A 14,906-nucleotide genomic window follows, 5' to 3' on the forward strand; every position below is an offset into this window, starting at 1 on the left:
CTATAGTTTTCAATCCAAGGTTCCAATGAGCTATCACAACCTTCAAGCCTGCCATCAATTGGCCACAGAACTGTCTACACTGTCACAATATCTAACGTCATGATGAAAGTTTCAAAAGCAAACTCTGTGTTGCTAGGTCTCAAATATGCCCAGTTATGGACTGTTTAGCAACTAATAACAGTGCTAATTTTCCATTAGAGATTCTTCTATTCAGTAAATAAGTCATTAGCACTGCACAAAATGTTCAGAGCAACACTGTGTAGACAAACAACCTAAATGTTCACCAACAAGAAATACATAAAGTGTCACACAATGAATACAGACAGGGGGAAAGTGAATGAGCAAGAAATGCATGTGTGTATACTTGTGTATATGTACATATATATACATATATATGGACAAATCTCAGAAATAGCTGGGAGTGGTGGTTTATACCTATAATCCAGGCATTAGGGAGGCTGAGGCAGGAAGATCTCAAGTGCAAGGCCAGCCTGGGCTACACAGTGAGTTCTAGGCCAACTTGAGCTACATAGGGAGACCCTGTCTCAAAACAAAATAAAAGCAGCGAAACAGATCTCAAAAACAATATTCACCACCCTCTCCCTAAAGCAGAAAACTGGAGGAGAATTACAATGTGATTCCAATATTACAAAGATTAAAATCTTACAAAACTGTGCCATGTGCCACATAAGGATACATGTGGATAGCATTTGCCAAATTTCAGATTAATTATTTCTGGGGAGAGAGGTGCATGGGGAAGGGGAACCCAGGGACTTAGTTGGTTCTGCAAAGTTTTATTTCTTAAGTAGGTGAGTTACATGGTGTTCTTTACATAATTACCGATAATTTGGGGTTTACATGAAATGAAAATGTCATCTGGGTCATTAGAACATGTTTTTCTTCATGTAACTCAAATTTGTGTTGATTAAAGAAGAAATGTTCCCAGTAAACATTTTACTGCTCATAGCAGCTCTGAACCCAAGACCAGGGGATAAAAGCCGTCCTCATGATTCACATTTGATCTAGTCCTGCTCAATAAGCCCAGGGAGCATAGGTAGGTCTTTAAAGTCCAAAGCTCAGAGCAGCAAGTGTTATGTAGCCAGATGACCTTTCTGCCCCCAGTAATGCTGGGCTTGGCATATGGCAAAGGGTTCTGTAACCTGACCACCTGTTTATTCTCTCTCCCTTAAGTCAGTTGTTCTTTCATTATGGAATTTGTTTCTCCATTCTTCTGCCTTCTCCTGGTCAACCTCTTCAGGTTTCAGATAAAGTTTCTTCAAGAAACCTCCCCTGACCTCTTCTGCCATAGGTCTGGATTAAGAATGTTCATGGAGCCTTGCACTCCACCTCGAATTTATTGTATACTCCACTGTAATTGTTTTTAATATCTTTGTGTGTGTGTGTGTGTGTGTGCGTGTGTGGTACTAGGGCATGAACTCAGGGCCAAAACCTTGAGCCATTTCACCAGCCCTGTTTTATGTTGGGTATTTTCGAGATAGGGTCTCTTGAACTATTTGCCAGGGCTGACTTCTAATTGTGATCTTCCTGATCTCTGCTTCCTGAGTAGCTAGGATTACAGGCATGAGGCACCGGTGCCCAGAGAATATCTTTTAATGTAGAGTCTATGAGTAGCTCTTCTGGGGCAGAAGATGACTGTCTAGCTTATTCCAGTGTCACCATCACATACAACAACAGATACTCAAAAGATATTAATTGGATATGTAGATAAGAGTATGGAGTCATTGAATATCTGAGGCAGGGGAGGAAGAGATTCTCTGGGTAGAGAGACTATAGACTCTGCTCAGTCCATTTGTTTACAAAAGACTAGACTACTATGAGAGTAGAGGGTAAATTTTGAAGCCATTATTAACTGTATGTGTCTAGACTTGGGCAGCTTGCATAGTCTGAAGCTCTGTGTCTCTGCCAATTTAAATGGCGCTAATTGAGGACGTGCAGTATTTCTGAGATAGCCTCAAACTCAGAGCTCTGTATGTATATCTGTTTTTTTGCTTGTTCCCTTCCCTGGAGAATATGTGGGAAAGTGATTAGTGGAGTGTTGGAAGAGGGAGACCTTTTCTTTGCCACTTTCATGGAGAGCCTGCTTCTAATTTTACAGCTCATTACTATGCCTCTTGCAGTAAAGACTCTCGAGAGGCCATTTTCCTCAAAAAGCATGGGCATGAGCTAGTAGGGGCCAGAAATATATAGAGCTGTGGAATGTGTTCAAATAAATGCATACAGAAATAAGAGTTAAAACTATCTACTGAGTGTAGTGGGGATGTTCACAGATTAGTAGATAAGGGTTTTGTTATATTCCTAGTCATCTGGCCTTAAGTCACTAGAATATCTATTTCAATCCCCACTACCACTGAACCAACAAGTAAAAATACAGTGACCCATATCTCTTTTGTAAATATTACTCTTACTGTGTAGCATTCTTATGTAGTTACTAACAGAGTTCTATTAGTAACATATTGCAGACCTAACTTTTTCTTTGAGGAACACAGATGTCTTGTTAGATGCTACTATGAGGTAGAGGCTAAGAAAATTTCCACTACATGGAGTCAGGTTAGGGGACTGGATGATACAGATTCACATTACTGTTTATCTATCATTTATTACTCTGAGCACTTAGTAAGGATTTGTTAAATGTCCCAATTGTGTCCCTACTCTGCAATAGGATGGTGATGGATAGTCCTGCTATTAAGCATAGAATTGCTGCAGTAGTAGTTTTTAGCAAGAAAACCACAGGCATGGGTGATTCTCCCCATATGTGATGCTTCTCTCCCTATTGCCAATCTTGAAGGATCTGGATTTTTTTTATCTTGTCTTTATTAAGAAAAGATATGTATATTTATACCACAATTTTTGCTTTGATTCTCTCCTGCTATTTGCTGGCTATTTTGAGGGAAGTAATGCTTGCAATCAATGTCTCCTAGCACCTTTCTATAGTAGAGAAGTTGCTTGTAAATTATTTGAAATATGTTCGCTGTAATTTCTATTCATTGACCTTCTGCCTCTGAAGCTAGAGAAAATGACTTGGATCCTTCTTCCATGATGGATGGGTCTTTACATCCCCATACCAAGTCTTCCCTCTTCAAGCCAAATAAAACTTACCCTTCAACTATTGTTTCCTATGGACAAGAATTTAAGAGACCTTGACACTCTGTGAGCCTCTAAAGATATGATACACAGAAATAATTAAAATGAACATTTAGGGACATCTTTCTATGTGCCAGACACTGTCCTAATTACCTATGTTGAGTTAATAACTTAACTTCTGATGCGTAGTTCTTAACATGTATGTATATTTTACTTGTCAGCCCTCTTGTTTTGAGTTCCACAAGGTTTCCTACATGTGTAGTCACAGAAAATTCTGCAGCGCTTATTGTGTTCTTTTATTCATTTATTTTTATATGTAATATGCAAGTATTTATCTAGGATTGATATCTAGAAATGAACTTGCTAATCATAGGGAAAGGGTATTTTAAATTTTAACACCAGCTACTAAGTTGTTCTCCAAATATCCTGTAACAATTTATGCTCCCACCAGTTCAATATAGAAATATTCATTTCTCTGTACCTTTAAGAATGCTTATTATTGATTTTACTCTTGGATAATATAATCAGTTACATATGATACTTATTGTTTTAATTTTCATTTCCATGATTATTAGTGAGAAGAAGGTGTCTCTTCATATTTCATTAGCTTTTTCTTTTGAAAGTTGTGGACTATTCACTCAGATTGTCATTTCTTTCTTATGCATATTTGACTTTTTCTTTCTGAGTTTTGACATTTTCTGTAGGCTGAAATGTGTGTTATAAGTATTTTCTCCCAGGCTATTCCATTGTACTTTAGTTTATGGTATCCTTTGTCATACTGAAATGTTAAATTCTTTTTGTATTGTTTCCCTCCTTTTATAAAATTTTATCTTACTTTTTAATTAGCATACATTGATAGTATGAGGGGGGTTCATTGTAATAATTCCATGGCTGCATACAGTGTGCTTTGAACCAGTTCACCCTCCTATTCCTTCACTGCCCTTTCTTCCTCCCCCTTTTTCAAACAGTGCTTGGTGAGCTTCATTGCACTATTTTCACATATATACATACATATATATATATATATATATATATATATATATATATATGAACACAAATATATAAGTATTAAATTTTATTATGTAATCAGTGTTTTCAGTCATTTATTTCATGGGCTTTGGAATGTTTTTCCTTGATTTTAAAAAAATTCCTTTGGTAACTGATGTCATGAGAACGAGCCACTGTTCTAACCTCTCACCCAGGAAGGATTCTTGCTGTGCATCAGGGTCTGTGCTCGCTGCTTTACAGAAGTTAAATCACATTTAATACTCAGCATTGTGTTGAGGGCAGAGGAGATATCAGACTTATTTTAAAGATGAGGAAGTTTGCCTGAGGCAAGCACTTAATGCAGTAGAACTCAGAAATTGGTCTAGGTCATGATTCTAAAGCCCCCAGGTTTACAATTTTTATCTGAGAAAAATCAATTCTTCATGAAAAAGCAGAACAACATGATAATAATTTTACATGTGTCTTTGTAAAGAGGGCAATCCTTAAAATGGACCTGTTAAATCCAAGGTATTGTCAGGAATCTGTGAAAGTATGAAAGTGAGAAAGACGTGAGAAGGCAGAGGAGAATCAAAAGCCTTGGTTTAATTATTTTGAAACTGTATAAATCTAGAATGAATTACTTACATCATTTGTGAACACTTATACAGGCAAGTGCTGTGACCAGGAGTTGAAGTGAAGCCATTAATCAGAAACAAAATAGCTTGGTAGAACTGGGGAATTGTGGTAGTCAGAGTGCATTTGTGTTTATATCTCTCATGGTATCTTTGTGAAAATCAAATGGGGAAGTGAGCATTTAGATGAAAATACTAAAAAAAAAAACCCTTTAAGTTGTGTAGTTGACTAAATTTTTGGACCATATAAAATAAAATCAAAAGAAATAAATGGTAAAACAAATGGAATAATCTAAATTGAATTGTAGGGCAGTGTTTCCTAAACAATATGCTATCAACTTCTACATTGTTAGGATGTGTTTTATCAGAGAATTCCAAGAATCAATTCCATATCTATGTTTTAGACAATCATGCATACATATGAACATATTAACGACTGAGAAGCCTGTAGGGGGAAACCTATTCACTATTATCAGACTCAGCAGTTCCCAAACATATTTGACCAGGTGACCTTATCTAGGAAAGACCTTTAATATCTTCTAATATTAATGTTCTACCAAACTTAAGTGGGCTTAGAGTCGTAAGCTCCAAACTATCAGTGATAGCCTGGGTTTGAGATACTGAGTAGAACAATGCTGGGGTTAAGGATTTACTATTTAGAACCAAACTGAATGCAAAAGCAGTTATACCACCTATGAGCTAAATGGCCATAGGAAAGTTATTTAACCTCTTGGTGGCTTGGTTTAAAGTGAAAGTAGTAATAAGCCTATGTTACAGAACTGCTATGAAAATGTTACACACATATACATAATAACATGTATATATGTAAAACAACATTGCATTCAGAAATATATATCTAGTAATTCTTACTGAACAGTTAATAAGTAATCTCTCTGAGGCTTTTATATGCATTAAGTCATTTAAATTTCAGAATTACTCTATTAAACAGACACCATTTCTATTCCCATTTTACAGATGAGGAACTGAAACACAGAGTAGGTAAGAGACTCTCAAAACCACAGCCTTGTCGCTCCACTTGGCTGACTCAGAGGTCAGAGAGCAGTAAGTGCCATGACACCTGTCAGTATCAGCATGATGTTTTAAAGGGCTGGAAAGAACTATACCAAACTCATAACAACGTTGCCTTGGCCAGGAAGATGCTAGATGGTCAGAATTGAAGGAAGATCTGAAAGTCTTGTAAATGCCTTCCTTAAGGAGCAATATGTTAACATAATTTTTGAAATCATGATCACACATGAAAAAATGAAAATGAATATGTCAAAATGTTAACAGTGGTTGTTGGTGAGTAGGGAGAATATGGGCAGTTAGTGCTTTTGTACTTTTGATACAGTTTTCAATTCAAAGAAAGAATATCTGTAGATAGACACCCTTAAACACACACAAAAATGGGGGAAATGACTAGAATAAGAACTTTTTTTTTACAAACTCCAGACATGATTCAGAAATGCAGGGACAACTATATTTGGCAGAGATGTGGGTGTGATAGAGATAAGAACCCTTCTCCACTTCATAGTAGCTGTGGGCTCTTGAGAGAGTTACCTCACCTCTCAGAACCTCAGTTCCTTCACCCTAAAAGCAAGAGCACTGCCTCCTGCACTGAGTTTAGTGAGGATCAAATCAAGAACCTGATGGACCTGACTTGTCATATGATGTGGTTCCACGAATACTAGAATTTGTTTTCTCCTTTTGTTCAGCACTTTGAATGACTACAACTTAACTCCTGAGTTTTGCCAGGCTGTTGACAAGGGTAGGTGTGCTGGCCTATGTAAGTTCTAGGACAACTTCTGAAATAGAGGAAAAACAACACACGCTAACAACCCTTCACAAATTATCCAGTACGGTGAGCTCTGTTTCCTTCTTTGTAAAATGGATGCAGTAACATCACTCAATGACTGGAGCAATTGAGATTTTAGATTATGTCTGAAAGAATTCTCTTTCAATCTATTCCTCCCTCCCTTTTTCCCTCCTTCCCTCCCTCCCTTCCTCCATCTCCCTCTCTTTCTCCATCCAGTTCTGCTAATGTATTACTTGTGGCTTATCTATTAGATTGCAAATATCCCCTTCATTTACTATTACTTAATCTATTAACTCTGACCTCAGCCCAAGGGGCAACCTCTCGAGGACAAAATATGATGAACTGTGTAATACAAAGGCTAAACATTTGCAGCAGAGCATTTTTATAGACACACTCCTTCTCAGGAGCAGTTTGTCACTCAGAAAGTACTGTCTATCTTTTGCACATGCCCTGTTTGCTCTCCTTCAGGCATCCATTTACCCGGCATCACCACCACTCCAGACAACCAGGTTTAACAGTTTTTTTTAACAGTCTTCATTTTCTAGAACAATTTTAGAGGAACATGAAATTGAAGTAATAGGGCTGGATTGTATCTTAATAGTAGAGTTCTTGCCTAGCATATATAAGACCTGGCTGTGATACCTAGCACTGAGAAAAGAAAGGAGAGGAGGGGAGGTGAGAGGAGGGGAGGGGAGGGGAGGGAAAAAGGGAAAGAAAAGAACTTAGAGTAAAAATTAGTTGGCTTAAAATATTCCTTCTTAAAATGTAGGATAAAAGAGTAAAGATATTCTAATTTTCTTTGCTTATATTTAAATGTAATTTTATTCTTACTTGAATAATTGGTATATATAAGATTCTGGGTCTACTAAGGATATAAAGATGGCTGAGACAAAATTCCTTTCCTGAGAAATCATCCTCACAGCCAAACAGAAACACATACGCATAGCAAAGCAAGTCGGTCCTGCTGCTATCAAAAGCAACAGAGAGGACAGTAACTCAGTCAAGGAAGGCCTGATGCAAGAGGTCTGAGACTAGGCCAGCTTCCTGGATGCACAACCTCCGTGAAGTCCCATGGGGCTCACACTTCATAATGTGTATGTTTTAAGGCTCTTTGCAGCCTTCTTGAAATTCTCAATAATGTATCTTTGAATTAATGCTTGGTAAGCCAAAGCCAATGGAAAGCTGAAGCATGTGCTGGCTGTGTCCTGTGTAACCCCACCTTCTGTCCCCTCTCACTTCTCAGCATGGGGTCCAAGGAGCTTGCTCCCAGCTCCCTAGCACTGTGGCCCCACTTAACCTCACTCTCCCTGGGCTCACCTCACCATCTTCCCAGAGCTGTGACTAGGGGCCACGAAGTTGGTGGGGAGGCCCAGGTTCTGCCAGCACTGTCTCCACCTGCAGATTGAGCAGGTGATTTGGTGAATGACTTGGCCAAGCATAAGCTTCTCTTCCAACCCCCAGCCAGAGGTTACAATCTCTTGGCGGAATCACTCTGTGGGATGCTGTAGCAGGACCATAGAAGGAGAAATGGACTTGCCACCCTTGATAGGAACATGGCTATCAGTCCAGCAACTAGGGGGCCACAGTACCTGAGAAAACGAAAGACAATTAAATAGCCAACAAAAACCCCATGACCAGACAAGAGAGACTGCAGAAGAAAAAAGGTTTAGAGCTTAGTGCTTTTAACAGCACTTTTCATCCCCACCCAATTGTAAATAAATCCAGTGTCGTCTGGGGCAGTATTGAATAACAGCTAAATGTGAAAGATTCTAGAATCAGAATGGCTGGGTTCAAATAGTATCTCCAGTAGTACAGCTGTGTGACCTTGGGAAAGTTACTTAACTTCTCTAAGCTTCAGTTTTTTTTCTCTGAATATCAGGAACAGAAGCAGAAGCAGCTCCTATCTCATGCTATTTTTATAAGATTAAATGAGTCTTGTCTATAAGTCTACCATCATTCAGAGACTTCCCTGTGCTCCACCCCTGTTCCACAGTTGCTAAGAACAAGATCTGTTAAATCCTAAAAGAGACAGCTTCTCTTCCTTACAACTTCTGTGTATTCCCCCACCCCTTCCCAAGTTCTGAGAACATCATAGATTTTTGTTTGGCTTGGGGTTTTTTGGTGGTGGCACCAAGGACTGAACTCAAAGCCTTGAAGGCAAGCACTCTTCCACTTCAGTCATGCTTCCAGTGCATCATAGGTTTTCATGAGATATCTCACTATACCCAGGCCCATCCTTGAGATTTGTTGAATTTGTTGATTACATGAACAAAAACACCTTGTTTGTGCCACCCTGGCCAATATGTTGCTCATGACAACCCATCTGCTGGAGACATTGTGGAAACATAGAGGAATGCATGCTCAAACAGCAAGCTCCAGGCTAAAACATTAGCAAAAGACTTGGGAGGAATCTGGATTAGAAAACCATGTCTAGCTAAAACCCAAATCAGTATTTCCTAAATTCTATTTGAAGATGCTACTAAATGTTCTTTAAGTTAAGGGAGTTTAAAGTAATAAACTTGGAAAATAGTACACACATTCCCCATTTAGAATGATCTACTATACATTGAGTTTTATAGACTAAAATTTCTAAAATAAAGAAATCACATGAAATGATGCAACCTCAAGTTTCTCTATCACATTGATCGTGGAACCACTTTAATCGTAAGACATCTACCAATATCCTCAAGAAATTTAGCTGTTTTCTAGAACAAAGTTTGTGGTTAAACTGTTTGAAGAAAGCAATGGTGTCTTATTATTATTACCTTATGTCTAGTCATAGAATTTAGCAAATTAAAGAATTAATGACTTTCTTTTTTTTTAACCTAGTCTTTAACTGTAATCATCCGTAACACATGTCCCAGCATTTTACAAAACACATGATCTCATCACAAAGGCCCAGCTGAAGCTGACAAGGCAGGAGTCATCAGTAGCATATTACGAATGGAGAAACCCAAACTCAGAGAGATTAAATGACTTAACAAAGCTACACTGTTGGTTAATGTAAGAACCGTGGTTGAAAAAAAATCAAGTCTTCCAATTCTAGATCTGTGTAGTTTTGTTAAATCATTCCAATTCTAGATCTGTGTTCTTTTTGCTACATATAACTAGAAAACACCACAGCAGTTTTCTCTGCCATTATCCAAGACAGACATTAACAGAGCACTTACCTCAAATAAGCGTAAGACTTTGGCCAGTGCACCAACTTCTTCTTTGAGTGAGAATATCAAGGAGACAGCACCATTTTCATTGCCGTTATCTTCAATGTAGCTTGTTTCCTACAGGATTACATGCATTTGGGTAAATTTTTTCCCTCAGTTTAGCAATTCATTCCCATGAAACGTCCAAGAAAGAGGCAAGCATGAAATTTTTCTTCTCATTAAGCCTTGGAATATAATGAGTTACATGAGTTCTATATAGATGTAGGTTATGTGGTGGAAAATCAGTAAGCCAAAGGCAATGAAATGATCAAGGATACTCCTGGGTGAATTTTCAATTTTAAGAAGCTTCAATTATTCACTGATTAGCCACCAGTCAACCCTATAGATCTCATATCTTGTAATGAGCACCTACTAAATGCCAGGCACTATTCACATTGTATCTTTAAGAGATATAAATATGAATAGGCCAAGGCCCCTTATCCTGTAGGAAGCAAAATCCTGAATTAACAGACACACATACAACAAAACAAAAGATCCTGAGGTGATATAATATGGTACAAAAGTGTCTCAGTAGAACATTGAGACATAAACTGTTCAAAGTACTAAAAACAGATCAATAGAACATCCAAAGGCTTTTGAGTCCAAAGACCTGAGTTTGAATCCTCTTTTCCATTTACCACCTGCACCACTTTGGGCCAACCACTTAGCCTTCTTAATCTTCTCACCTGTAAAATCATGCCAATAATAAGCCCTGACAAAACAATAGTCAGATGATAAGAAAAGAAAAATATGCAATTAAATAGAATGTTAAGGAAAGTATATAAAAGTGATTTTTAAATAGTATGCAAATGATCTCTCAACCTTGGGAAAAAAATCTTAAGAAATAATTTGTTCCAATATTCTGGGACCTGAGATATGTAATTGCTGAAAAAGAGTTCCAAATATATAAATGTACACACATAACCTATCAGAAGATGGATGTCTTTAACTAAATAGTAAAGAATGTCAAAGATCTAGCACATAGCTCATGCATGTAACAGCAAACTAAGGTGGGATTAGGGTGGGCACTCCAGAGTTTGCTAAAATATTTCCTATGTCTTAAAATAATGTACAAAATTGGAGAACAAAAGGACAGAACATGTCCGGTCTGGGGGGTTGTTTTCAGTTGGTAGGGAGAGGATGTGGGGAAAGAGTGTGGTAGGGTAAATATAGTTCAAATACTGAGTACACATGTATGTAAATAGAAAAAGGATACCTAATGAAACTAATCCAGGAATGGGGGAGTGGGGAACAAAGGAGAATGATGGAGGGGATGAATTCAACTATGATATATTTGATACATGGTAAGAACTTTCGTAAATGCCACAATGTACCCCCACTCATCACAAAAAAAAAAAAAAAGTCAGGTCCATAGGTCCAAAGGTACCGACTAAAAATGCAAATAAATAAAATAAAATAAAATTATATGTGTGCCCACCAGTATATATCATATTCCTAAAACTGGGAAGAAGAAACTGCAGAACAATTCCTCTCTTGTAAGCAAGTGAATGACATTAATGAAATGGGTATTACATCATCTCCGTGAGAAGAAGCTGTGTTGGACAGATTCTTATCAGTGATTTGAACTAATAAACCTTGCATGATACTGATGACCTTTAGGACAAAATTCTTTCAATTCAGAAAATTCAAATTTTCCCAGAATCTCACATGAAAAAGGAGCATGGGGGAAGAATCAAATTTATCAGCATGTGGGATTATAGAGAATTTCTAATAAATTAGAAGATTGAACTGTTATATATCCCTGTTTGGACCATGATGCTATCTTTCTTTTAAAAATTAATGTAGCATTTATTAAGAGTCTAAAAGGTCTTAGGTATTGATTTGGATTATCTCATTCAACTTTGAAAACAATTAGAAGACAGGTTTTATTATGTACCAAGTTCCCCCTTTTACTGGTGACAAGATTAAGGCATAGAGAGGCAAAGTAACTGGCCCATCATTATGCAGTTAGTAATGGAGCTAGTATCTGAACCATACATTAAATCCTGTATACTAGGTATAAATCACAGCCTGTTGCAGACCCTCCCCCTCTCTCTTCTAAACCCTGCCAGAGATGGTAGGCTCTGACCTTAGTCTCTTCTTCCTACCAGAGAACATTGAGCCCTTAGCCCTTTCCAGTTGTCTTGAAATGACAAAGGATTTCCCTGTTTCTAGTTCACTTGGCAAGTTTCCTTTTCCTGTTGACCTCCAAGAAAAGTAATGAATTCCCAACACATCTCAATAGATGCCACCTTGTACTAGAGCAGTTCAAACCTGAATGCACCTGAGTTGAAAGCCAGTCATCACCCCCAACGTCACCCCACTTCTGTGTGTGTCTAGTCAATCACCAAGTCCAATGCCATCCTCCCCATAGATAACCTTGAAATCTGGTTCTTTTTTTTTTGTTCACAGTGGTCTGTATTAAACATGCCTTAACAGAGACTTGCCAAGTCCTTCTGCATTTTCAAAACTATCCTAGATAATTTTTCCCATAGGAAATTTCAAAAACACTGATAAATGTGCAGTCTATGTTTTTAAATTATGACTTTCCCAAAAGATATTTGCAAATTCACATTTATTACCTGTGTTGTTATTAGTGTCCACACTAGGATCTGCCACTGACTAGGCGCCCACTATTTTCGGAACCATACAAGATTTTACAATTTTACAGATACCAAACTAGGCCTCCTCATTCCAATCAAGTGACTTTTCAATATATGGCTTAGGTAGATCAAAGATGGAAACTCAGGTGTCCAGCAGACTTTCCATGACTAGGCCACATCTGGCATAGTCCCCGCCTCCTTGCCCATTCTTCCTGCCTCTGTCTGAGATGCATTTTGTTGATCAAACAAATCAGTTCTGACTTGGCATACACTGATGCTCCGGGAACTGTACTAAGGTATTTGTAGACATTGTTTCATTTAATTCTCATACCAACCCTAGGACATAGATATTTTTATTCCTATTTTGCAAATGAACAAATCCAAGACTCTGCAAGTGAAATACTCTGCTTTTGATGCTGAGATTGTACCAAGGAATGCTCTTTACTCATGACCCTATCAGTGGTAATGACAGTTTGTGGGTTCTCGATCATCTAAGTGCTCTATAAATAAAACTTTCAGCCCCCATGGCACTCCCACTAGATTGCCACCCTGACCCCATTTCATAGCTGTGGGGATCCCATTGCCAGCAGCCAGGAGCTCAATGGAGGATACAGTCAGGATCTGTTCTGGAACCTATCTACCTCTCCTGCCACCCCTCTTCAATATGAAGTTCTCCTCACTCCCAAGTAACATACACTATTTTCAGAAGTCTTTCTCTTAGGATCTAAAAAGAGCCAGTCCAGAGTTCTGTATTCCCTTCAGTTATACTAACTCTACCATCAACTCTTCTCTTCTTTCCACACATCCTGTTTTCTACAGACAAGGGCCTCCCTAGTCCTACAGCTGACAGGTGCCTGCAGACTTAGCTCACTTGCAAGGTCCGAATTTCAGAGTCTAGCAGCATGATTTTCTGCCCTGGATGAGTACATAAATCAAGTTAAAGAATGTGATCCTCAACTGTTCAAGAGGTCAGCAAATCCTGGAGAATGGATTCCCCTCTGGCACATTTAGGGGTGACTCTTGTTTATTTTCCTCTCTGCTTAGTTTCTACCTGCCCAGATCTGAATAAGTCTCCCAATTCTATTCATACCTCATCTTCTTCCCCAAAGAGAAAGTCTGATCCAGTTTTCTTACAAGTTTGCCATTTCCATAACCAGCTGAGAGTGTTGAATAAATATCGCAGAAGAGATCTAGAAGGATCCCCATCTCCCACCTCAGATCATTAAGGACCAATCCTTTCAATATATAGAAGACAAAACAGATAGCAGAAAGACAGTGATTTATCCAAAATACACAGCTAGTTGGTGGTAGCTCTGGAAGTCAGATCTTCAACCCCCTAAGTAGGTTTCTTGCCCCCTGAAAAACACACAGGAGAGATGTGCTTCCACCTGGAAACACTGGCTGAGGACAATCTTATCTGTTGATTCCAGCACATTCTCATCATTTCAAATAAATTCAGCCTTCTTGTTGGGCTTATGAAACTTGGAAACGTCAGTATTTCTCAGATCTCTTTCAGAGCTGGGGAGCCAAATCTTCCTGAGTAGCTGAGACCCACCCTGGCTCACCTGTCCACAGTCAGAAAATTTTCTGCCCACACCTCGGTTCTCCAAGATCACAGCTGACATGCTGGCACCCAGCAAGTGAGATCTCTCAGTCTAGATGGCAGGTGCTAGCATATGGGGCTGAAGATTTTAACCAGGCATCAGGGAGCAGAGGTTCCAAAGGGTGTCTCCTGCAGAGTAGCTGGCTCTGTCACGCCTCCAGTGGGCGTTGTCCTGATGCAGTGGGCCAGAGCAGCTAGCATCCAGCTCCAGGTCACCTGTCCTTGCTTGTTCTGAGGAGAGGAGTCAGGAAGGATGTGGCAGACACAGGAGTACATGCTTGGCAGACACAGGAGTACATGCTTGGCAGCTTGCCCTGAACACCCTGGATAGAGGGAAAAATCCAGAGAGGACAGGGCCACCTGCGCTCTGGCAATTAGATAAGTTTGGCACTTCCAGGACTCTCAGGAGCTTGGCATGTGAACTCTTTGCAATTGGAGTCAACCTGGGACAACCTAATAATAAGTTATGTGAATAATTACCGCTTCGCCAATAGAAGCAGCACAAACGCACAATGCCTTGGCACACACTGTCTTTAGAAAAGCACACGTGATGATGTTGTGAAGCTGAGGACAGCAGAAATGGAGCAAGGATGAGAACCACCTGGGTTGAAATCACGCCATCGGTTCTTGAGATGGGGACGCTGAACAAAGAGTAGTAGAGCTACCTTGCAGGGGTGTTTGAAGTATGAATGTTATAGGAATGAGGCATGGCCTTAAACATTTGTCACAGTTCTTGCTACATAGTTGAATGCTTAGTCAATGGAAGACATTTTTCAAAAGTTTGTCCTCATACATGTGACAACAGATAGTTATTGAGGACGTATATTATGTGTCTGGTGGTGTTCTAAGCATTGAGGATACAGCAGGGAACAAAATAGAAGACCCTGTCTCTCTGTCATGCTGCCATTCTAGTAGGCAGATGAAATAGATACATTTAGGTAGGGCTAAAACTTATGGAGAATA

The 14,906-nt window shown here is 39.0% G+C and overlaps 1 protein-coding gene across 1 annotated transcript in view; it reads right to left on the reverse strand.

The window, feature by feature from the left end:
- Pah (phenylalanine hydroxylase) overlaps positions 1-14,162 on the reverse strand; it is an 82,570-nt gene extending 68,408 nt beyond the window's left edge. The window contains exons 1-2 of the mRNA XM_020181087.2: positions 13,906-14,162; positions 9,708-9,815 (exon numbers count right to left, since the gene is read on the reverse strand). Of these exons, the coding sequence (XP_020036676.1) occupies positions 9,708-9,815; positions 13,906-13,965 (168 nt within the window). The 5' untranslated portion in view covers positions 13,966-14,162. The remainder of the gene's footprint in view (positions 1-9,707; positions 9,816-13,905) is intronic.
- Positions 14,163-14,906: the final 744 nt, after the last annotated feature.

This window comes from Castor canadensis, chromosome 8 (genome assembly GCF_047511655.1).
Source record: "Castor canadensis chromosome 8, mCasCan1.hap1v2, whole genome shotgun sequence".
In the NCBI taxonomy this organism is placed as follows: Eukaryota; Metazoa; Chordata; class Mammalia; order Rodentia; family Castoridae; genus Castor; species Castor canadensis.